This window comes from Ursus maritimus, unplaced genomic scaffold (assembly GCF_017311325.1).
Source record: "Ursus maritimus isolate PB19 unplaced genomic scaffold, ASM1731132v1 scaffold_25, whole genome shotgun sequence".
In the NCBI taxonomy this organism is placed as follows: domain Eukaryota; kingdom Metazoa; phylum Chordata; class Mammalia; order Carnivora; family Ursidae; genus Ursus; species Ursus maritimus.
In genome coordinates, this window is record NW_024425008.1 from 42,019,777 (window position 1) to 42,046,326 (window position 26,550).

Here is a 26,550-nt window from a genome sequence, read left to right on the forward strand (position 1 = left end):
GGTAGCATAGACATTTTAACTATGTTTATCCTTCCGATCCAAGAGCATGGAATGTTTTTCCATCTTTTTATGTCTTCCTCAATGTCTTTCAAGAAAACTTTATTTTTTTAAAAGATTTTATTTATTTATTTTGAGAGAGAGAGTGTGAGTGGGGGGAGGGGCAGAGAAAGAGGGAGAGAGAGAATCTCCAGCAGATTCCTTGGTGAACATGGAACCCAACACAGGGCTCGATTCCACCACCCTGAGATCATGACCTGAGCCAAAATCAAGAGTTGGTCTCTCTACCACCTTACGCCAGTTAGAATGGCAAAAATAGACAAGGCAAGAAACAACAATTGTTGGAGAGGATGTGGAGAAAGGGGATCCCTCCTACATTGTTGGTGGGAATGCAAGTTGGTACAGCCACTCTGGAAAACAGTGTGGAGGTCCCTTAAAAAGTTAAAAATTGAGCTACCCTATGATCCAGCCATTGCACTACTGGGTGTTTACCCCAAAGACACAGACGTAGTGAAGAGAAGGGCCATTGCACCCCAATGTTCATAGCAGCAATGTCCACAATAGCTAAATCGTGGAAGGAGCCGAGATGCCCTTCAACAGATGACTGGATTAAGAAGCTGTGGTCCATACATACAATGGAATATTACTCAGCTATCAGAAAAACGAATTCTCAACATTTGCTGCAGCATGGACGGCACTGGAGGAGATAATGCTAAGTGAAATAAGTCAAGCAGAGAAAGACAATTATCATATGATTTCTCTCATCTATGGAACATAAGAACTAGGATGATCGGTAGGGGAAGAAAGGGATAAAGAAAGGGGGGTAATCAGAAGGGGGAATGAAACATGAGAGACTATGGACTATGAGAATCAAACTGAGGGCCTCAGAGGGGAGGGGGGTGGGGGAATGGGATAGGCTGGTGATGGGTAGTAAGGAGGGCCACGTATTGCATGGTGCACTGGGTGTTATACGCAACTAATGAATCATCGAACTTTACATTCGAAACCGGGGATGTACTGTATGGTGACTAACATAATATAATAAAAAATCATTAAAAAAAAAAAAAAAAAGAGTTGGTCTCTCAACTGACTGAGCCACCCAAAAGCTCCAGGAAAGCTTCCTTTAAATGGCTGAAGTTGGGGAGGGGGTGGGGGACTGGGATAGGCTGGTGATGGGTGTTAAGGAGGGCACGTATTGCATGGTACACTGGGTATTATACGCAAGTAATGAATCATGGAACTTTACATCAAAAACTAGGGATGTACTGTATGGTGACTAACATAATATAATAAAAAATTATTATAAAAAATAAAAAGTAAAGAAAATAAATGGCTGAAGTTGGGCTCCTGGGTGGCTCAGTTGGTTAAGTGACTGCCTTCGGCTCAGGTCATGATCCCAAGGTCCTGGGATCAAGCCCCACATCAGGCTTCCTACTCTGTGGGGGAGCATGCTTCTCCCTCTCCCTCTGCCTTCCGCTCCCCCTGCTTGTGCTCTCTGTCAAATAAATAAAATCTATAAATAAATAAATTAATAAATAAATTAATTAATAAAGCTGTAACTATAAATACTGCCATTCCACCTTAAAAAAATCCCACCCCATTGCACAGAAAGAGGGTCTCCATGCTTTCTGTCATGCTTGGTGGCCTCATTTCCAAGCTGCCGGAGAACACTATCTTCCCAATGGGTGGGCAATAAAAGACACAGCTACGAATGTGCTTGTCAAGACCTGGACCTTAAGACCTAAGTTCTTATAGGACCTAATATAAAGCCAAGCCAATTCTGTGATCTTAAAAGTTACTACTAATATCTCCTATGTCCATGTTACCTCTCTTTGAGCCATGTATCAATTATGAAAAAACATTCATTCTACAAAAAGGCTAATAAAGTAAATGGTCATTTGGAGGCAATCGATTAGCCTAAAATAAAATCATAGATTCATTTGCATCATGGTTTGCCAGCACTTTTTGCATTTGTTCAGCTAATTAATATTTATTATACATGTGAGTAGTTGATCTACTAGTAAGTAGTGATTTTTCATCTATTAGCACTTTGCTTTGAGAGTTTGAGAATACCAATTCATCACCTTCCTGGTCAGCAGAAGGAGAAAGTAAAGTAGCCCCTGAACACTGGGTATTTTAAAGAAAAATAGAGTTAAAACTTTCCCACAGAACTTAGATCTTCTGTACCACTTGAAATTTTTATATTTATATGCAAAGCCATACTGTTTATTGTTTGTACTATTTTTTATCTTTCTGAAAATTCTAAGCCATTTAAATGTCGATTTTAGAAAATCGTCACTGAATAATATATTTTTTAAAAAGTTAGCAAGAACACAAACACGGAGATAATCATAGCAGAAGGTAACAGGATATAGTGGTGAGAGGCTGAGCACAGAACAAGTCCCTAGGCTAGCCCCAGCCAAATCACTAACTCCCTCTATCCTCTTGGACAAATCATAGGCTTTCTGGACCTAAATTCCTCACTTACAATAAAAAGTAGTAAAATAAGCTCAAAGGTTTCCTCCTTCTTGAAAAGCCTGAGCCCTGATGTCACATGGCCATTATCATTAATTGTGGGATTGCCAGTCAGTACATGCCTCTTGATGAGATGGGATACAGAGCCTTCAGCAACCCCATGAATTACTCTTAATAAAAATGGTTAGCCTTAATATTAGGAAGTTTTAGATCTAGTCTAGTTTATAAGAAATCCAGAGGTTGAATGGAACAAATCCAGAAGGTAGGACACTCTACAGCACAACTGGCCCAGTCTCTTCAATAACAGAATGTGGAGGTGGGAGGAGGGAACTATTTTAGAATAAGAGACGTAAGAAGCATAACAACCCAAAGCAATGCAAATGTATGACTCCTCTTTGGATTCTGGTTTATTTATTTATTTTTAAAACATTTTATTTTTAAATAATCTCTACACCCAATGTGGGGCTCAAACTTACAACCCCGAGATCAAGAGTCACATGCTCTACCATCTGAGCCAGCCAGGTGCCCTTGGATTCTGGTTTAAACAAACCAACAGTAAGACAGCTGAGACAACTGCAGAAAGGTAAATATGGGTTACTTATTGGATGCTATTTAGGAATTACTGTTAATTTTGTTTAAGATACTGCTACTGTGGATAAGAAAATATTTTAGAAATGTGTGTTAATAATTAGTGATGAAGAGTCATGCTGTGTACAACATACTTTATATTTTTTAATATGTTGAAGAATTTACTGCTAACTTTCCAGGCTGATAATCAAATCAGAGTTACATTTCTTCAGAAGTCCTTATCTTTTAGGGGTGCCTGGGTGGCTCAGTCGTTAAGCGTCTGCCTTCGGGCTCGGGTCATGATCCCAGCGTTCTGGGATCAAGCCCTGCATGGAGCCCTGCATCGGGCTCACTGCTCGGCGGGAAGCCTGCTTCTCCCTCTCCCACTCCCCCTGCTGGTGTTCCCTCTCTCGCTGCCTCTCTGTCAAATAAATAAATAAAATCTCTAAAAAAAAAAAAAAAAAAAAAAAAAAGTCCTTATCTTTTAGAGACACATACTAGAAGAAATTATGGGAAAAAATAATATGATATCTAGGATTTACTCCAAAATAGTCCAGTGGGAACTTATATATAACAAGATTGGTTCTTTATTGATAACTATAGAAGTTGGTTTTAGGAAACATGGAACTTTATCTTACTAGTCTTTCTATTCTTACATATGTTTGAACTTTTCTATAATGAAAGGTTTAAAAAAGATACCACTACGGACACATCAGAATACTAAACTTAAAAAGACTGAAAGTGCCAAGTGTTGGCAAGACGTGAAGTGACTGAGACTCACCTAAGAGTATATAGTGTAAAGTGTAAAGTGGTACAACCACTTTGGAAAACTAAAGATCAGCACTTATTAAATTGAATATGTATATACTCCATGACCCTGCAAGTCCACTCCTAGGCATATTCCTAATAGAAATGCATGTGAAGCAAATGTTAACACATTAAATTTAGGGGATGGATATATAGGTACTTGTAACACTATTTCCTATAAGTCTTCTGTTTAAAAGCTATTAATAACAAGTCAAAATAAAATAAAATTATAATGGGGCAGGACTACTCTTGGTCTTAAATCCACATGTTTTCAAAGAGATGTTTAAGTAAAACAAGCTAGATAACATTACCTAGTTTGCATTAGATTCATTTTTCCTAATATAGAAAAGGTTGGAAACAAATTAAATCCACTAATACTATGACCTCTGCTACAAGACATTCTGCAATGATTGCTGCTCATGCCATATTATACAAAAGTATATCTTGGATCAAACATTATTTAGTCAAAATAAAGAGCAAAGGTTTCCAGAGCCTGCAGCAGCTACCTAGGAAAAAAAATGAAACTTTAATCTCATTATTTTAACCTATTAACATGGTATTTACTATGAAATGTTTGCCCTGAGGACTTTCTGCTACTTTGTTTTTGTTTTGTTAGTTTTTTTCTTAAGATTTTATTTATTTATTTGACAGAGAGAGCACAAGCAGGGGGAGCCGCAGGCAGAGGAAGAAGGAGGGAGAGGGAGAGGGAGAAGCAGGCCCCCAGATGTGGGGCTTGACCCCGGGATCATGACCTGAGCCAAAGGCAGATGCTTAACGGACTGAGCCACCCAGGCGCCCCTTGTTTTGTTAGTTTCAAGCTATTAGATGAGTCAGGTTGATAAAGAGTAAATGTTTATGTGTAACTGTACATATCTGGGATATTAGGAATTAGCAGGCGATGATTTTAAATATAATAATCCTAATTTTAAAACTTTAATGCGCTTTTTAAAATTACTAGGAAACAGAGAAACCTTACCTTTCCAACAAATGGAACTAGATGATGCTCACACATGGAAAACATATCTATGTCCTTCACGATCACCATCTCATCATGATCTTCATCAAATATAGCATCATTTAGGACATCTGAAATCAGAAGTTTGCTTTAGTAACATTTCCAATTTTATAGAAAGATACAGAGAAGAAAAACTAACAATCTCCATGGATAAATACAGACTCACAGTCAACAAAGACAAAACATTAATCCTAACTATAATATTAAGGGAACACAAATTAAAACCAGTTATTTTTCTCCCACCAAATTAGCAAAGTCTTTTTCTTTAAATGATGAAAAGATCCTTGGGATATAGTATTACATAACAAATGCAGGATTACAAACAAATGTGTTTGCTGCATGACAGAAGGAGAAAGGGAGAAATTATGCAAAACAAAAGAGTGGCTATTTCTGGTGATGGAAATGGGCTGCTTTCACTTTCTTCCTTACATTTTCTTTCACCAACACTTTCTCTATGATGGATGCGTAGGAAACCATATCTGATTTCTGAGGCCAGAAGTCCTTAGCCATCTGACTTTGAGGCCAGTTCTAGACACCTGTAAACTTGATACATTATCTATCCCCTAAATAATCTTCTACTCTCGTAAAATCTTCTAGTTACTGTAAGCAAGCATCAGACTTAAACAGTTGCCTTCTTCCCTAAGGAGACAGATGCTACAATTTTTATGTATATGCCTGTCCAGATTGGCTTTTGACATCTGGAGTCTGGTACATATGGCCAGGCATATGACAGACACTGAGAAACAAAAAAACTTTATTTTTAAAAAGTGCACTGATATCTGGACATCTTGGCAGCCTACACACATTCAAGAGTCCAAGCTGTGTGATTTCAAGGATTTGGGGATACCCATCTACATAGTACGATGAGACAGAGCAGGGACGAGGTGCGTAGAGGTTTGCAGCCACCTACAGTTATCTCCCCTCAGAAAGGCAGGCTGTGCAGTGAGTCACAGGGAAGAAGTGCAAACGTCCACCCACACAGCCTGACCTTCAGTGGCTCCGCTGCTACTAGAATAGAGGCTCGCAGATATTGAGTCATCATTTAACCACAGTTATCATCCCCTGAGTCAGGCTATTCAAAGATACATTTGATTGTGTAGTGGAAAAGTCATTAGTGTGGTCAACAAAAGTGAACATGCAGGGTTTAGATACACACAGACAAACACAATACTCCTAGTAGAAGAAGCTGATAAAATCCAGGGAAGAAAAGGCTCGGTGTCATTCTTGAAGTAAATACTTCTCCAAAATCAGTTCTCTATTCTGAGTACTCTGCCCTAAACTTCAGTCGTATTTCTGAAAGAAGTCCAAAAAATAGACCCCTAGTGCTCCCCAAAGTACCTTGGATTTCTCCAAGATTTTAAAAGAAGATTACTGTCATGCATAGTTTATTAAAATCTTTAGTCACATAAGAAAAATTCCTGAGGGGCGCCTGGGTGGCTCAGTCGTTGAGCGTCTGCCTTTGGCTCAGGGCGTGATCCCAGCATTCTGGGATCAAGCCCCACATCAGGCTCCTCCGCTGGAGGCCTGCTTCTTCCTCTCCCACTCCCCCTGCTTGTGTTCCCTCTCTCGCTGGCTGTCTCTCTCTGTCAAATAAATAAATAAAATCTAAAAAATAAAAAAAAAAAGAAAAATTCCTGAAAGTAAAACAAACAAAATTGTTTCTTAAAGAACAAAAGAGAATTACCGAAAAGCAGCATTCATTTGTTTTCTCTGGCAATGAACGAGACCATTCCCATTTCTAAGCTCTGACAACAACCATATGGCTCATGTTAAAATCTGGTCCTCAAGTTAGGCTAAGTTAGCATCTGGATCCATCACTAACTAGCTGTTGGACCTTTGGTAAAGTACTCTGTACCTCAATCTTCTAAGTTGTAAAATGGGCATGGAAAAAGTGCCTACATTTTTCAAGGGTATCCTGAGGATTAAATGAGATAACCCCTGTGTATTTAGAAGTGTGAGCCTGGAGTGAGTTGTAGCTGTCGTTACTACTATTATTATAAGTAAGGTTGAGAGCATCGCTAAACTATGTGTCCCATGCGCATGAATACACATCAGAATTTTGGAAGCAATAATTTCCTTCTAATAGAGAGACCACAGAAAAGAGAAAATATTAATGGCAGTGAGGAAACCTGGCAAACACTACTTTATCCAAGTAATCCAGGTTAACTTTACCAGTAATAAGACACATCGAGACCATGTAGCTCCTGGTATAATTCGAGGAGAAGGGGACATCACCTTTATGGTGTCCTTCCCCAAAGTGTGTAACTGTAGTCTAATCACAAGACATATTGAGGGACATTCTGTAAAATACCTCAACAAGTACTCTTTTAAAAAGATGTGGAAAGACTGAAGAATTGTCATGGATTAGAGGAGACTAAAGAAACATGAAAACTAAACACAATGGAAAAACTAAAATCTACATAAAGTCTGTAGTTCATAGTATTGTACCAATACTAATTTCTTAAGGGGTGATAACTGTACCATAGGCCATATGAGATGTTAACATGTGAGGAAGCTGGGGCAAGGGTATATAAATACCCTCTGTACTATCTTTGTAAGTATTCTGTACATCTAATATTATTTCAAAATAATATTTCAAAATAAAAAAGTGAAAAAAAAAGCAACAGGACAATGTCCATCAACTGGAATGTATAAACAATAGAGCACTACTCAGCAATAAGGTGGAATAACTATTAATATATGTACTAATATGGCTGAATCTCCTAAGAATTATAGAAAGTGAAAGAAGTCATATACATACACACAAAAAACTATGTATGAAATTGTAGGAAAGAGAAGTATAAAGAGAGAGAGCAGGCAGATGGCTTACCAGGGACCAGAGGGATGGGAGACAGGATTGACTGCAAAAGAGTGGAATGAAACATTTTGGGGTTACGGAAAGAGTCTATACCTTCATTATACTGGTGGCTGTGCAACCGCATGTATTTGTCAAAATTCAAATTGTACACATAAAGTTGGTGAATTTTATTGAACTTAAGGTATCCCTTAATGGGGCGAACTTTTAAAAATAATCTTAAAAGACTGCAGAAGAGCCTGCAGCCTTTTGTGTAAAGAAAGTGGAAAGGGGGAGATATGAACATATTTACATGTACATGCTTATCTTCAAAAAGAAACACTAGAAGAATAAATCAAAAAGCTAATAAAAATGATTAACCCATAAAGGACTAAGAAAGCAGGAGAGAAGAGATATGGATAAAAGTGCGACGTCTTTAAACATAATTTGTTACACAGTTGACTTTGGAATCATCTAAATGTTTTACATACTGAAAATTAAACCAAAAACAAAAAACAAAAAAAACTTGTGACCCTCATAACTCTTAATGTTTGTGGTAATGGAGCAATATTATGTTGCCTATATCCCATTTCATAAAAGTGAACCCAGACTATAAACTTGACCTCACCAAATCATTTTTCTTCAATAATGAAGTTTCCCTGCTATATTTATTTATGTTTTGGTCCAACATATCTGAAAGCTACCATCTGTGGCTAATAAGAACAAAACACTATCACAGACTGTTTTAATTTCCTGCCTGTTATCAGCAGCAAGAAGGTAACCCTGGAAACAAGGATTTATGGCATTCTATTTCCTACTGTTGGTCATAAGCAACAAAGGAAACTGAAGGGTCTCCCAAAAGTTAAAGGTTTGTCTATTATAATGCCACACAAAGAAAAATGTAAAAGTATACCTTTCTCGTGTCATTAATGATTAAACAATGATAACAAATAACCCTGCGGGACAGCCATCCCTTAAGTATTTAGTCCCTTCCTTAAAGTACAGTAAGTCAGGTCCATAACAGGAGCCCAAGTTCCTATTTAAGCACCCTCTGAAGCAGGGTGCTTCTCAGACTTCCCCAGTGGGCTTGTTAAAACACAAAACACTGGACCCCAGTCCCAAAGTTTCTGATTTAGTAGGTCTGGGTGGGACTGAGACTTGGCATTTCGAGCAAGTTCCCAGAAGATGCTAACACCCCTGGTCTGGGAAACATACTTTGAAAACCCCTGTATTAAAGTTGTATTCCATGTTCTGTGCTGCTACCAAAATCTTCACATCTTCGAAATGCTCCTTCTCAAACACAGTAATATAAGAAAATGGGCCTGCTTCTGCAAGGGTAAAAGGGGGCAGAATCTCTCTCCTGGGAGATTCCCTACAAAAGAAAAATTCTACCTGATGGAACTTCTTTTTGAACGAATGATAATAGAAATTAGCATCATCTAGGATGTTTGGTGATCAGCACTAAAAATTAGAGATCTCTGAAGAAGCCAGAATTTCACATGCCATGCACGTTCCTGGAGAGCAGTGTTAATAGACAATGGAAGAAGGCTTGGAACATTGAATATGCATCCATCCTAAGAAATAGCAAAGAGAATGGGGTCTGCCTACAGATTTTAGAATTAAGACAGCAAAACACAAAGAATGAGAGCTAAAAAGGCATGAAAAGCTTCTTTGCTCTTGGCTGGAATTAAATCAACTCAAGAGGCTAACAAAGACAAGCCTACCCTGACCTAGCAGAGAAAGATCTGAATCATTGGCCCAAACCCTCCAGCATCAGAGCTGCCTCTACCAGCATACAGCACTTACTTCATCACACCTCCTGGTACCACTGTCACGTGTGTAATTTCTCCCAACATTGGAGGCAGGCATTGTAGCTTAAGGCTTTAAGTTTCCACACAGGGCCCTATATGCGACGCACAGAGACAGAATTAAGCATAGAACTTCCATTTTATCTGATTAATATGTCAGTCTTTACCCTGTCAGTTTACTTCCTTAAGATAGATCTCAAAGAAAGGACTCCAAAGAAACTCACGTGGCCAAGGGAACAGAAGAATTATTATCGCAGCATTATTGGTAAGAGCAAAATTAAGAATTTAAATGTGCATCAGAAGAACGATTACACAATTTGGGTAGAGTCATACAATAAAATATGACCCAGCAGTGAAAGTGAGTGAATCAAAGCTGAATTATTTCCTGAAACAATGTCCAATAAAAAAAAACAAGAATTAAAAGCAATAGCAGATATATATACAGTATGATCCTTTAAATGAACTAGATGCAAAATTACATGTTCTTTATGGACATACATATGAAATAAATGTATAAAAATAGACATGAGAGTAGAGGTCAAATTCAGGATAGTGGTTAACTCTGGAGGAAGGGTAACAGGATCAGAAAGAGGTATCTATGAAAATTCATTTGTATTTTCAAAAGCAACTATAGCAAAATATTAAGAGTTGTTAAAATTAGATGAATGTTGGTTAATTCTTTGTACTTTTCCTGTATATTTGAGACATTTCATTAATTTTAAACAGTGTTATTGAGTCGTTCATGCACATGGTGGTGTTTTGGTTTTTTCCTGAAAAAAAGTAAGAAACTGAGGTTACCTTTGCATAGAAGGTAATTGGCTAGAGGCCAATTACACAGGAAAGACAGAGCCTGCTTCATGCAATGCTGCAAACTCTTTCAGAAACCTCCCTAGATCACACTCTGCAATTAAAGCAAAGGCTTCTTCTGCCCTCATTGTGATGTTAAAACATTTTGCATTCTACCCCCATTTGAAAAATTTGTCCTACAAGTAAGGTCAATGTTAAAACAAATTAAAAGGAAGAAAACCACTATCTCTGCTTTCATTTCCATCATGATGGTACACCTCTTATTAGCATTTCCAACACTCACAACTTCTTGCACTTAACAAGACAGAGCAAACATTTGTAAAACTTGGCCAAAATAAGCATGAACTCAAACATTCCACAGACTGATCTAACGGTGGAAACTAAGATGACTTTAGACAAACATTCACACCATCTGCTGGAGTAGACAGAGCTGTGGCACAGCTTTGATATGCTCCATGAACTTATTTCATAAACTGCAAGTCTGTCAGCAGGAAAGATCCAATGCATTGCAGAGAAAAGTATAAGTTTCGTTATTTTGGAAATTTTCATTCCTGTCATCCCTGGCAGAGATAAATTCCCATGTTGCTTGTAAGCAAGTAAAATATAGCCAAGGGGCGCCTGGCTGGCTCAGTCAGTAGAGCATGTGACTCCTGGTCTAGGTGTTGTAAGTTCAAGCCCTGCACTGGGTGTAGAGATGATTTAAAAATAGAATCTTAAAAAAAAATTAATTAAAAAATAAAATATAGGGAAGACAACATAGATGGATCTTGATGGAATTATGTTAAGTGAAATAAATACAAGAAAAACAAATACTGTATGATCTCACTTACATGTAAAAATCTTTAAAAAAAGCCAAACTCTTACAAACAGAGAGTAGAATGGTGGTTACAAGGGGTTGGGAGGGTGGGAGAGATGGGGAGAGGTTGGCCAAAGAATACATACTTCTAGTTAAAGATGAATAAATTCTGGGGATTTAATGCACAGGGTTTTTTTATGCACACCTTTTTGAATATAGTTAACAATACTGTATTACATACTTGAAAGTTGCTAAGAAAGTAGATCTTAAATGTTTTCATCACAAAAAAGAAACAGTAATTGGGTGATGTGATGGAGGTGTTAGCTAACCTCCAGTAGTAATTACATTGTAATATATAAGTATATCAAATCAACTCATTGTACACCTTAAACTTACATAATATTGCATGTCAATTATATCTTAATAAGACTGTAAAAAATGTAGTCAAGGCTACTGAAATAAATGTACTGGCTGCCCTCAAAATATTACTGATACGCATGCTTTATTCAGCAGATAAAATACTGGAGATCTATTCCCATCCTCTTAGCTGGACTTGTCATGAACAGTGCCTGTTGTTGAGGGACATGTTTTCACAGATGAAGTTATCTTTATTAATCAGAACTTTTTCCTCATTACAACAGTAATGTCTGTTGTGGTTTATTTATAAGATACTGAAATACTGAAATGAGAAAATGGAAGTGCATACAATTTCTCTACCCAAACAGCATTACTTAACTGGCTCTTAGAAAACCACACACACAGTGGTTCAAAAAAGTAGAATGGCAAATTAGAAGAAATGAATTTTAAAAGTCCAAAGACCTATGTTCTCATTTGAACTTTGTACAGACTGTGACCTGAGCTACAGGGTCCTGACAGGTAAGAGGATGGTTTTAGAGAAGGAATTTAGCAGGACTCCCAGGTCCCTGGCTTGCACAACTCTAGGGGTGTTGGAAATCAATGCCAAATTACAACACAGTTATCCTCCTGCCCCCACTGGTCGGTCACCTTTTGGGATGTGCAAAGGCAGTGGCCAGCAGCTTTCTGTACTGAGGTAGGGAAAAGCACCTGTTTTAAACTATTCAGATTTTTTTTTTCATGGATAAAACTGAAGGCTACCAATCCTATACATTATTAACTCTCAAAGTTATCCAAACTTCCAAGCCTAAGGACTCCTAATCTGGTTTCAGTTTACTACTCTGAAAATTTGTGGTAGACAAAAATTAGAGCCTTAAAAGGCTATCTAAGGAAAGAAATAAGAGTGTATTCAAAGAGTCATTAAAAAAAAAAAAGATGCACACTTGACAAATTTAGTTTTTTAATTGGATAATTTTGTATATCTTTCACAATCCAGCTGTTAAACTGTAAATGGAATTTACAAAACAGATGGTGGTAACAAGGTCTGGTTCACAGCAGTTCTAAAGAAAGAACACACCAATCTGATAAACTATCCATTTACTTCAGAAGCCTTTAATAGGCTCATCCCTTATCATCCTACATTCACTTATGCCATGAAACATCATACAGACGGATGTTATGGAACTATCTGTAATCCCATCCAACAAGTAAGTACCAGCAGTGTGTGCAAGTGTGTCATTAGCGACAAATGATTAAGGGAGAAGGGGCGTTTTAGAACAGTGGCTCCCACATACGGCCAGTCATAGGGAGCTTTGGAAAATACAGCTTCGCAAGTCACCCTGAGAAAGGCTGATTCACTAGCTGTGGGGGTGAACCCAGGATTATATCTTTTAAAGACCCAAGCAATTCTGATGACCAGATGGGCTGGGAGCATAGGCTTTTGAGGGGTGAGAGAAGTTGAGGGTTAAAAATGGACCCACTACTGGCCCTAATTTGCCATTTAAGCAAGGCTGAACAGTGGGCAATGTAATTCCCACCATAGGCCCTCACTACGGTCACCAAGTCAGAGCACTGGTGACAATTCCTATGGAACACTGTGAGGTCTGCACACCACCTGGGAAAGGAGGCTTGGAATAGAGACAGAGATTGGCAGGTGGGGTGGGCAACTGGAGGGGGACATAAGGCAAAGAAACTGGAGCCAACTTTCCAGAGCAGGAGCAGACAAGACCCAAGAGGTCTAGGGAAAAGTAAAGAAAGGAGGACTGCACATAAGAATGGTACCCATATCTCCTAGGAAAATATCAGCCATTTAAGAAACCAGTTGAGTCCTACAGCCAACTCACTAGAAATCAGATTCAAGGGTAATATGATGAAGTTTTCATAGGAAGTTCGTACTAGTTTCTAAGCTAGACACAAATATATCAAACCATGACCTCATGAAACTTAAGATCTGAGGAAATAAAAAGTGAAAGGTATTAAAAGTACACTTATTGTGATGAGCACTGAGTAATTTATAGAATTGTTGAATCACTATATTGTACTCCTGAAACTAATATAACACTGTCTGTTAATTATACTAGATTTTTTAAAAAATCAGTCCCCCAAAATGGAGAGAATGCCTAGAAGCTAAACTACAGAAGCAATAGTTTACATAAAGGAAAAATTATGGGCTGGGAAAAAACATGTGACTATATTGAGCATAAAGATTTGATCCAGGCCTTAAGGATGGTTAGGAGGAAAGGAAGGGAGGGTTTTCCAGAGGGGATAAAGAAGAGAGATACTATAGGAAATAAAATACAGAAATATAGGGAACAAAACGTAAAGTGGATTATCTGAGTGGTCTATGAATTGGACAGAAATCAAATACCCTTCTATTTTAGAGCCGTTTTCAAATTAAATTTTACATTTTGCTCATGCCTTCTTTCAAGCCCTGCTTTACTCTGCATCTGTCAAAAACAGTTATCATCCCCATTTTACAGATGAGCAAACTGATGCTCTATTTGGAAACATGAAGTGCCTGCTAAAGAAGATCTACCCGTTAGTATGAGAGCTGGATTTTGATCCCTATCTTCTGACTTCCACAGAAAAGCCTGATCACCAAGACACCAGAAGTCTGAACCTGGCCTACAGGAACAATGAATTCAAGGGGCAAAGCCCAGAGGCAAGAAACCAGAATCAGGAGTTGCTGTAGTTCACAGTCAGCCATGAGGTGACAAGCCTAAAGCCAATGACAGCAAAGGAAACAAAGAGAACAAATCTAATGTTTCAGAATAAAAGTAGTATTAGTGATAAACATGGGGGTTGAAGGAGAGAAGCTATCCTTCAGCCCAAGAGAGCAGACAGAAAGAGTGGCCTGATATCCAGAGGCTGCCAGAGCCCAGAGCTGGTGCACACTGTTTGCAAAAGACTGTTTTACCAACTATTTATTTGGTTTATATGAGGGAAAATTCAGTAATTTAATGCTACTTTGACCTTTACTTTTTGAAATGAAACTGGAACAGTTTCAGGGGAAAGGAGAATCCCATTAAATCTGCAAACTAATAAAAAGGCTTAAAAAAAAAAAAAAAAGGAACATCTCTATAGAAGTTTATTCTAGGAAACCAGTAAAAAAAAATCACTTTTCAAACCAACTACAGTCTTTAAATCTTCAAGATCCAAATATTTTATGTCTCCTGGTGTAATATGGTATGAAGAAAACAGCATTCTTGCTAAAAATGTTTTCCCTGAATTTAATCAAGTCTTTAGATCTAACTTTCAGTTCCAGGAATATGAGAGGTAGAGAAACAAGTTAAACGAAAACAAGAAGAAAACAATCACAAATCCCCAAGGTGAAATATTTTATAGGACAACTTACAATCTCTGATAAATCAGTGTCACGGGGTGGGGGATGGGGGTAGCAAGAAATCTTCTAGATTAAAACCTAACAATCAAATGCAAACGTATGGATTTTTTTTTTAAGATTTTATTTATTTATTTGACAAAGAGATGGTGAGAGAGGGAACACAAGCAGGGGGAGTGGGAGAGGGAGAAGCAGGCTTCCCGCCGAGCAGGGAGCCCCATGAGGGGCTCGATTCCAGAACCTTGGGATCAGGACCCAAGCCAAAGGCAGATGCTTAACGACTGAGCCATCCAGCCATCCCAAATGTATGGATCTTGAGGGGGTCCTAGTTTAAACAAATCGTGAGTTAAAGACATTTGGGACAATTGGGGGTGTAGAATTAGGTGTTAATTCTACTATTATGAATGTAGATTAGGTATTAAATGATACAAAGAAATTAATAGTTACTTTTACTAAGGATAGTATAAGTGGTTAAGAAGAAAAACACTTTCTAGGGTGACATTTCACCTGTAAATAAATGTCTGATTTGTTGTCAGTAAAATAGACCATGCCAATATGGCAAAACATTAATTTTGAATCTAGGTAGTAAGTATGTTAGCTGCCATATATGATTTTGTCTATTTTTGTGTTTGAACATTTTATATAAAAAAATTAAAAGTAAAATAAAATGCAACAGGGCACCTGGGTGCCTCAGATGGTTAAGCATCCAACATTTGGTTTCACCTCAGGTCATGATCTCAGGGTAGTGAGATCGAGCCCCCTTTAGGGCTCCATGCTCAATGTGGAGTCTGCGTGAGATTCTCTCCCTCTCCCTCCCCCTCTGTCCCTCCCCCTGCTCATGCAAGTGTGCTCTCTCTAAAATAAATAAATAAATACATTTTTTTAGATTAAAAAAATAAAATGTCACAATTCTAAAAGAGAACATCGGTTTTCTTGTTATTACTGTGCTACCAGGCAATCCAATAAACAGACTAAATCTCAAGTGCTGGTATGACTAGCAACTGCTTATTCTTCTACAAGTGTCTACAATACTCCTGAGGAAAAAGTCCTTAAATAAAGACTTTGTCTAATCAAAGGGGCTATAGGTTAGAAGACCACAGGCTTTAAAGAGCATATAGATGAAGAACCTTTTCAAAAATCTGCGTCACAAGAAAAAAAAGAGACGTGTTACCATAGAAACTATCTGTGTGGTTGAATGTTTCAAAGGAAAACAGCACCTCTACTAACGAAAGAAGACTGAGGTCCTTGGTGGAACCTCACCTGTCAACTGCAAGAAGTCAACAGAATGAGCAAGGAAACAACTCTGACCAAGGTTCCCCTAATACAGAGACCTAGGTGTGACAATTCCACTCCTAGTCCAACTGCCCCTCCCTGTAGACCAGATTCAGAAAGCCTTGAAAAAAAACTTGTCTAGGGTCATAAACTAGTTAGTGGGGATGCTGTGACTAGTCCAGACTAGTTGTTCTTCCCATTAGGCCAGGACGAGTTTGTTGACACACTAAAATAGTTTAAGAAACATCAAATGGACCTAAGGATTGTATCAGTGAACAAAGTTTCTAACACACGAACTATAAAGCTGAAACACTTACCTCCCTTATAAAGTACTTCATTTGTAAAGAGCCCCGCTCTAAAAAAGCTCAGTTGATAGTGGTGGTAGAGACATAGGAAGAAATGGATATTCAAATGAAAGAAAAAAAACAGTGTGGGATAAGAATGACCTCCACCGAGGCAAAGCAAGAGCTCTAACAGTTGGAGGCTGTAAGCTCATCACTCTGTGCTGCTGAAAGGCAAATTGTTTCTGATGGCAATCAGCGGCACCCCTCCACGATTGCCTGTGCATTAGCAGAAGCACTTATATTTTGAAGGGATAGTCAGTTAGCTTTTTGGCAAAGTCCTCACTCTCAGTTGAACTCCAGCACCTAACACCTTCATCGCTGCTCATGAACAGCTTACCATACAATAGATATAATTGTATTTTAAGCTATTTTAGTGAGAGTTCCCTTGTTTGGGACATTTGTCAATGGCCTCTGTTGAAATGGGTTCTGATTCCTACTTAGAAAAATAAATACTCATTTACATACATAAAATATATCATACTTCATAGCAAGAGCCATATGTTCTTGGCAAAGCTCTTCACTTGAAACAGCATTTGGACCAACTGGACCTCAAAAAAATTCAATGCAGAACTCAGCAACAGCCAATTTCCTCACCTAAATCTGGTTTCTTGTTCACAGAACTCTAAAGAAGCAATAGCTGTTGATAAACGGGTAGTGGGTGGGGATCCTCATGGTTAGCAACCAAAAGCAAAAAAAAAGATAGTGAAAAAAAATTGGAGGAAGAGAACAGATAAAAAGGGCCAAATATTTCAGAAAAACGAGCCTTAGGTAGAATGTCTGCTTTGATCTCCAGCTCCAGTGTGCGAATGAGGCAGAGTGATTTTTCAAGATAGACTGTGCACTAAACTAAAATACTCCTGCCCCTCATGAGGGGAACAGTGATGGGACAGAAGGGGGAAAAATGCAGGCAAGAGAATGGAACACAACAAAACCTCACAACCATGGTAAGGAAAAACAAGAAAATAATCAGGCAAGTATTTTCAGAAGGAAGAGACCTGTTCAACTTTAGTAAAATCACAGTGGCACTAATGGACTGGAGCAGGACAAGCTAGGTAGCAAGGCAACCAGTTAAGAAGTTACTGTACTTGGTGGTGAGAGAGGCAAAGAGTCAGAGCAAGAGAAGATAAGACAGAGTCTAGAGATACTTGAGAAGTACAAGGGTCAGGACTTGGAGCCCAAGTAACCAAGGAGATTAATCAGAAGGAAGAATCACAGACAAAACGAACAACCAGATTATAAAGACTACACCAATTAGACCAAATAGACCAACTAGCAACATGCAATCAGGTAAAGTTCATAGAAGGGCTGACTGGCCAGAATGGACTTTTAAAACGTCAGGGAAAGGCACCAACCTTAATGCCTTCTGTGCTGACCTTTAAAAAATTGACAATAAATTGCTTTAAAAGTTTCATTTAATTTTAACTCTATGGTACCAACAACTATGAATATTAGTATATTCTTTTTAATCCAGAACACTTAGACTGTAGCCTTCTCTAAACCTGCATGGACAATTTCTGTTTAAACAACAACAGGGGCACCTGGGTGGCTCAGCTGGTTAAGCATCTGCTTTCGGCTCAGGTCATGGTCCTGGAGTCCCGGGATCAAGCCCCACATTGGGCTCCCTGCTCAGCGGGGAGTCTGTTCCTCCCTCTCACTCTGCTCCTCCCTCTGCTCGTGCTCTCTCTCAAATAGATAAACAAAAATTGTTAAAAATAAATAAATAAACAACTAAAAAAAACCCACTTGGGGTGCCTGGCTGGCTCAGTTGGTGAAGCATATGTCGCTTGATCTCAGGGTTGAGAGTTTGAGCCCTGAGTTCAGTGTAGAGATGACTTAAAAAAATAAAAAATGTAAAAATTTTTTTTTAAATCCTCAAAATGAATTTCCTTCTAGGTTCAGCTCAAAAGTTACCTCCTCCATAGTTATCTCAAGTCTCTCCACCAGAAGATTCTGCCTTACTTCTGACCACACAAAACTCCATATGCTCCTCTCCACAGGAACTTAGTATCTGGTCTCTGCCAGCATGGACCACAGGCTCCTTCAGAGCCAATACCAGATGGACCATTTTTGCTTCCCCTTTAACAGTTAGTGCAGGGTCACTAAAGTAAGGATTTTCTAAAGTAAGAAAATAAAAATATAACACAATTTTTAAAGAATTATTTATTTATTTGAGAGAGAGAGAGATAGAGAGAGAGAGACAGTGTGTGTGTGTGTGTGTGTGTGTGTATGGCGGGGAGAGAGAAAGAGTCTTAAACAGACACTGCGCTGAGCATGAAGCCTGACACAGGGCTTGATCTTGAGATCAAGACCTGAGCTGAAACCAAGAGCTGCTTAACCAACAGCACCACCCAGGCACTCCGACGCTTATAAATTTAAGAATATACAACATTCTACAGAATGAGTTACTGGTTTAAACAAGGACCAAATGGGTCTTTTCTAACTTTAAAATATTCTTAACATGGGTGAACCTTAAAGACAGTATGCTAAGTGAAATAAGCCAGACACAAAGGACAGATATACTATGATTTCACTCATATAAGGTCATGGAATAGCCAAATCCACACAGAAATTAATGGTTACCAAGGGTTGGGAGAAAAGAGCAATAGGTGGTTAACTGGTTAATAAGTAGAGTTTCAGTTTAGGAGGATGAGAAAGTTCTGGAAATGGATAGTGGTGATGGTTGCACAGCAATGTGAATAAACTCAATGCCACTGAACTATACACTTAAAAACGGTTACGATAGTAAATTTTGCTATGTATATTTTACAATAAGAATCAAGCAACTAAAAAAAGACAATATACAACAAGCAAGCATATCCATTTTGAGACAGTTGCAATTATACAGCCGGGAACACAATTTAGATATGTTAGTACAGATGGAACATAATCATGTTGTATTATATTTGCCTAATTGTTCAAAAAGGAGTTAAGTTTGTATCTCTGAAATTTATATACTATTGTAGTTATAGATAAAATTACTCTAAAATATTAAGCATTTATAACTGCATTTAATAAAAAGTAGTTATAAAAACTAATACTTAAAACAGAAAAATTTCCAAATAAAACCATTAAAAGACATTAATAAAATATAAAATGACCACAACACAATTGAATGTGCTTTAAACAAAATATATAAAATTTTGGTCTTCAGATACCTCCCTCAAAGGATTAAATGGGGAAAATTTGTTATGAATCCACTTTAGAATTGAATGCAATTTAGCTAAAATTTTTGCAAGTATTCATGAACTCCCTAGATCGAAAACTTCATGAAATATCTTTCAGGATAGTAAGAAATGCCTCAAAACTAAATCTACTTGGCTTTCTCTTTGCTAGGATTCAGGAAGAAAAGCAGAATTTCTACATACTATGATCCTCACATATTAAATGGATCTTCATATGAAATTGTAACATAGGCACTTAAAAACTGAGGGGGCATGATGTCAATTAGAACATGAATGTTGTAGTTCTTCTCTGGGTTCTTCTCTGTGACCTCTGGGAAGTGACTTAACCTGAGCCTCCTCAGTTTCCACCTCTTTAGAATGGGTATAACCTCAAGTTGACAGAAGTATCATGTAAGATCACATGTACACAACCCGGCCCACCTTCCCGGAGTTTTGAGTCCCATGCTTTTCTCTGACACCTAAGGCTTTCATTCATCAACATCCAGCACCCAACACAGCGCTGTCTTGATACACACCAAGGGGAAACTCACTTGATCCTGCCAGTCAGGAAAAGAAACCTCAAAAATGTTCTTGCCTTCCATAATTCGTCAAATTACTCCCTAAAGTCCTAGAATCTGGCTTCTGACTACATTAAGCTATTAAAACTAACAACCACTTCAAATCAAATCTCAGGACTCACAGCTAACATGTACAAAATGTCTACAGACCTTCCTATAGAGCAGGCATTTCTCTTAGCACTTTTTTGTACTAACTCATTCCATCCTCACATTAACCCTATAAGATGCATAGGCACTATTAATAGCCCCATTTTACAGATGATGCTACTGAGGCACTGTTGATAAGTAACTGGATTTGAAACCAGGCAATCTGGCTCAAGTCTACTATGCCTTATGACCTCTTCATTTTGTTCCTTCTCTCTCTCTCTCTTTTTTAAGAAAACATCTTTATTATTTTTTAATTTAAATTTCAGTTAACATGCAATACAATATTGATTTCTGGAGTAGAATTCAATGATTCATTACTTACATACAACACCCAGTGTTCACCACAAGTACCCTCTTTAATACTGAAAACCCATCTAGCCTATCCCCCTACCTCCCTCCATCAACCCTGTTTGTTCTCTATTATTAAGAGTCTCTTGTGACTTGTTTCCCTCTCTTTCCCCCCTTCCCATATGTTCATTTGTTTTCTTTCTTAAATTTCACATGAGTGAGATCATGTGGTATCTGTCCTTCTCTGACTTATTTTACTTAGCATAATACACTCTAGTTCCATCTAGTCATTGCAAATGGCAAGGTTTCTTTTTTGATGGCTGAATAATATTCCATTGTATATATATATACCACCTCTTATCCATCCATTCATCAGTTGCTGGACATTTGGACTCTCTCCGTAGTTTGGCTATTGTTGATAATGCTGCTATAAACATTGGGGTGCATTGTACCCCTTTGAATCTGTATTTTTGTATCCTTTGGGTAAATACCTAGCAGTGCAATTGCTGGATCATGGGGTAGTTCTAAATTTAACTTTTTGAGGAACCTCCATACTGTTTTCCAGAGTGGCTGCACCAGTTTGCATTCCCATGAACTCTGCAAGAGGGTTCCCCTTTCTTTGCATCCTCGCCAACACCTGTTGTTTCTTGTGTTGTTAATTTTGGCCATTCTGACAGCTATGAGGTGGTATCTCATTGTGGTTTTGATTTGTATTTCCCTGATGATGAGTGATGTTGAGCATTTTTTCATGTGTCTGTTAGCCATGTGGATGTCTTCTTTGGAAAAGTGTCTATTCATGTCTTTTGCCCATTTCTTAACTGGGTTGTTTTTTGTGCATTGAGTCTGATAAGTTCTTTATAGATTTTGGATACTATCCCTTTATCAGATATGTTATTTGCAAATATCTCTTCGCATTCTTTGTTTTTTTTAAGATTTTATTTATTATTTATTTGTCAGACAGAGAGCGAGAGAGTGAGAGAGCACAAGCAGGGGAAGCAGGAGGCAGAGGGAAAAGCAGGCTCCCTACTGAGCAGGAAGCCTGACACAGAACTTGATCCCAGGACCCTGGGATCATGACCTGAGTCAAAGGCAGATGCTTAACCAACCAAGCCAACTAGACATCCCCTTTTCTCCTATTCTGTAGCCTGCCTTTTAGTTTTGTTGATTGTTTCCTTTGCTGCATAGATTTTTATCTTGATGAAGTCCCAATAGTTCAGTTTTGCTTTTGTTTTCCTTGCCTCCTATGATGCTCAGCCACTCTCCCTGCTTCAGCTGTCAACCTTATACTGATAATTCACAAATTTAAATCTCTGGCCTTAAACCATTATGCCATCTCTTGGCTTATTTAAGTCACTCCCTTTTCCTCTATACAAATGCAAATCTAACCACCCTCATCTAAAAATTTGTTCCAGCTTAGGCTTTTTTAGTGCATAAGAAGATACCCCAGAATTTAGTGGCGTACAACTATTTTATTATGTCTCTGGATTCTGTGGGTCAGGAATCCAGACAGAGCACAGAGAAGATGACTGGCCTCCATGCCTCAATACCTGGGGCCTTAGTGGAGACGGCTAGTCAGCTGGGGGCTGAAACAACCTGGGGGAATCTACTCACATGTCTATTGTTCAATGCTAGCTGCTGGGTGGGACCTTAGGTGGGATCATCAGCCAGAACACCCATACGTGGCCTCTCCATGTGGCAGAGCTTCCTCACAGCATGACAGTCTCAGAGTAACTGGACTTTTTACGTGGTGGCTTAGGGCTCCAAAGCATCCCACAGTTCTTCCTCACCATAAAGAAGGAATAGATTATGTATCCCGTGCTTTTCACATACCTTAATTCTTAGAAGAGCCCAGGCAAAGCAGGTATTACCATACCTACCCTTTACAAAAAGGGAAAAATGACAAAGTTTAGAGACATGACAGTAATTTTACAGATAGTTAATAAAGAAGGTCACATTCAGATGCAGTCTCTTTGTCCATGCAATAAAGATCACAATGAAGACCAGGCTCAAATACACACATATCTAACTATTTTTCTCTAATTTCAGGGTAAATGGTTTTCAGTTACCAGATTTTTCTTGTTAGCTAGCCCTTGGGAAAAGTTGTACTTCTTTTACTCCTGGATTTGAAACAACTTTGCCAAAATATTTTAAGTTTATCTATTTGAAAGTACATGTACATACCTCAAAAATCAAAAACTGAAAATAGTGAAAAGTCTTACTTCTACATTTATCTGCTATCTGCCCAGTTCATATTCCTGAGTAACATGTAAGCACTGTGTATCCTCTAACTCTTAATACCAATATAAACAACATTTTATTGTCCCCCCTACCCCATTTTTCCTACAAAATATAACTCCTCTGAGTAATTTAGCCATTCTAAGGGCCTAGACATTGAGGTTACTTCCACATTCAAGGCTATAGTGACTAACTTTGAGCATACATATCTCATGTGTCCAATTATCTATCTAAGATAAATTCCCAGAGGCAGGATTTTCAAGTACCATATATAACTTTGTATATGATAGATGTTGCCAAATTATCCTCCATAAGAATAGTTATCTTTCAACAGTAATATTTGTTTCCCTATCACTTCAATAGCATAATGCAGTATCTAAACTTCTGAACTTTTGTCAATCTAACAAGGTAGAAATCTATCTTGCGGAAGGGCGGTTGTGTGCATTTCTCTTATTGAGAGTGAGATCAAGCAGCTTTCCAAGTATTTAAAAGTCATGTGTATTTCGTGTCCCGTGATCTGTCTGCTTACATGTCTTCCCAATTTTTCAATTCTGTTTTTGGGCTTTCACATTAGTTTCTAGCATCTCTTTTTATATTATTTAATATAATATATTTATATTATTGTGATTATCCTGTTGTCTCAAGAGGTGTTGTAAATATTTCTTCCCATTGTTTCACTTGACTTCATTCATGTTGGTATTTCACATGTGAAAGAAAATTCATAGTTTTTATGTAGTTAAATTATTTTCTTTTATGGCTTCTAGATTAAATCACAATGAGGCGGCTCTCCACTGCAGAATTAAATAAATTAACTCATATTTTTAAGCTTTATTTTAAATACCTTTAAGCTTACTAAATAGTGGCAAAGATAGCCTAACACATTCCTCTGTACCTTCTTTATTGAAATCCAGTCAATAAATTCAAAAGGAATTAACCAAACATCATTATTTTGCAACTTATTTTTTTTTTAAGATTTTTATTTATTTATTCGACAGAGATAGAGACAGCCAGAGAGAGAGGGAACACAAGCAGGGGGAGTGGGAGAGGAAGAAGCAGGCTCATAGCAGAGGAGCCTGATGTGGGGCTCGATCCCAGAACGCCGGGACCACGCCCTGAGCTGAAGGCAGACACCCAACCGCTGTGCCACCCAGGCGCCCCTATTTTGCAACTTATAATTACTGGATCTAGACGATCACCAATGGCTATTAAAAGTAGCAGGTGAAAGACTGGTGGGGAACTTTATAATAGATAAATCAGGCTGATAACACCTAACGCTGATCAATTTTAACAACACAAAAAGACAACTAGATATTTAGCTGCCTCCTGATTGAAGCACATGCCACCATTTACAAATTTTTCTTGACTAAATTTAAGAGTTATTTTTGGGGTGGGAGCAGGGAGGCACACCTCTAAATCTACCAGTATATAAACAATACAGGAACTAAAGGAACATGTTAAACTAAGTCATGAGAAAATAATGAGCAAAACTTAGAATGTGGGAAATTCTATAGAACAAATGACCCTGTTTCTTCAAAATTAGGGGATAAAAAGGAATAGCAAACTGTAACAAATTAAAAGAAACTTAAGGACATTAACCAAATATAATGTATGAATCTTGTTTGAACCCTTATTCAAAGAAACCAATTTGTAAAAAGACACCTGTGCAAAAATCAAGAGAACTGTAAACACTGGATATTTAGAAGAAATTACTATTAATTTCAAGCATAATATTTTTTAGGTCTTTTTATTTCAGATATTGTGAAGTATTTATCAATGAAATGACATATTTGGAATTTGCTTTAAAGCAATTCAGTGAGGGAAGGTGAGGCAGAAGGGATGAAAGAAGATAGACCTATGTTTATGTTAACAGTTGAGGTTAGCTAATAGACACATAGCAGCTCATTATACTATGCTGTGTACATTTGAACATTTCTATGATAGTTTAAAAACTGACAGCAATCCAGACAGATTTCCTAGAGAATCTTCCCCATGATAATTTTTATGTGCCAGGGAAACAGGCCAGTCACTTTAATTGATATCTTGAAATAATAGGTTGACTGACTATAGGAGCTATCTCAAACAGGTGAGTTTCTGGAGAAGCAGAACCCTGATTCTACAAACATGTCCAAAGGATGACCTCTGACCTAAAAGTATTCAGGAGATCCAATTGGAATAACTTGTGGCTTTTTTCCATAAAGACAAGTCCTCTGAATTTTTCTTTAGTGTATAAAACAATTAGCATTTATTGAGCACCTATATACAGAGGATTGTGGTAGAAGAAAGATAAGAGTTAAGGGGTCCTTGTCTTTATGAAATTAATTCAAACATGTGCTGGGAAGTTTGCTAGGGATGCAACGAGGAGTACGAACAGTCCCTCTTCTCTGAAAGGGTCTAAAAAACTGCTATTGAGGTTTATAATTGGACAAAATTCCAGTGAGAAAATGTCCTCTCAGCCTTAGGTGTAACAAATTTACCTCAGTTCAGACAATCTTTGGTTAACCGAATCCAAATTATCCCAAGATCTAATTGCCATAGATTCAGTAGAGAATGTAGAACCATAGGGAATATATTCATTTATATAAACGGGAATTGGAAATGGTTCGTATAATCCAAGATTCATAATCTAGTATTCGTCAAAGATTAGATAGTTGCCCTCTCCTGGCAAATTTTAATACTGCAGTCTGACTCAACCTAATACTGGACTCAAATTACAGGAGCATGGTGCAAATGAGTCAGTGGGGGAAACCCAGCCGTGGAAGAGTTTCAAAAGCCGAACAAAGAAAACAGCAGAGAAAATACAAAAAGGGAGAAAATGAGTAGGAATTTAAATAAGTCAGTACAGTATTATGATTAAAATTAAACAGAATGTCAGAGAATATGACTCTCATTCTCAATCATCTTCCCAACACTGCTATTTTCAAGATATGATCTTGGGCAGGTCCTCTCTGTGCCTCAGTTTTCTTATCTAGAAAATGGGAATAACATCACCTACCCTCTAGTGCTATTGTGAGTGCAACCGAGGTGATACCTGTAAAGAACTCAGAACACTGTTCAGCACCTAGTAAGTCATCACTAGTGTCTGTTGCTATTCACATGTCAGTTCAGCCATCCATGCTCCTGTCTCCCAGCACAGATAAATTCTCTGCTAAGTGCTCTCATTAAGCTGTGTCCATTTTATCCTTAACATTTCTCAATCTGTAATCACATACTCACTCATGTGATTCTGATGAATATCTGCTTTGTCCAAAAGACTGTAAATTCCATAAAGGCAGAAACCATATCTGGTTTTACTCATCCTGTGTTCCCAGCATTCGGTGCAGGGCCTGGCACTCAACAAATTTGTTACGTGAAACTATAAAGTTGCCAGCCAGTCTTATGAAGAATAAATAGTATTCAGCACTGGTATAGGTTGAATCATATTCCCTCTCAAAAAGATATGTCAAAGTCCAAAACCAAGTACCTCAGAATGTGACTTATTTGGAAATTAAATAATTGCAGATGTAATTAACTAAAGTAAGATGGGACATAGTGGAATACTATAAACTAAGTTCGATGTGACTGGTGTCTTTAAAAAAGGAAAACTTGAACAGCAACAGAGGCAGAAATTGTAATAATGCAGGCAAATGAACACTGAGGATTGAGAGCTACTACCAGATGCTAGGAAGAGGCAAAAAAGGTCTCCCCACTACAATTTTCAGAGGGAGTGTGGTCCCACCCACACCTTGATTTTGGACTTGCAGCCTGTAGAACTGTGAGACAATAGAT

At 38.0% G+C, this 26,550-nt stretch overlaps 1 protein-coding gene across 1 annotated transcript in view; it reads right to left on the reverse strand.

Annotated features, from left to right (window-relative positions):
- The window catches only part of LOC103674563 (GTP cyclohydrolase 1), a 45,870-nt gene that overhangs the window by 13,390 nt on the left and 5,930 nt on the right, over positions 1–26,550 (reverse strand). The window contains exon 2 of the mRNA XM_040641853.1: positions 4,823–4,932. Within this exon, the coding sequence (XP_040497787.1) occupies positions 4,823–4,932 (110 nt within the window). The remainder of the gene's footprint in view (positions 1–4,822; positions 4,933–26,550) is intronic.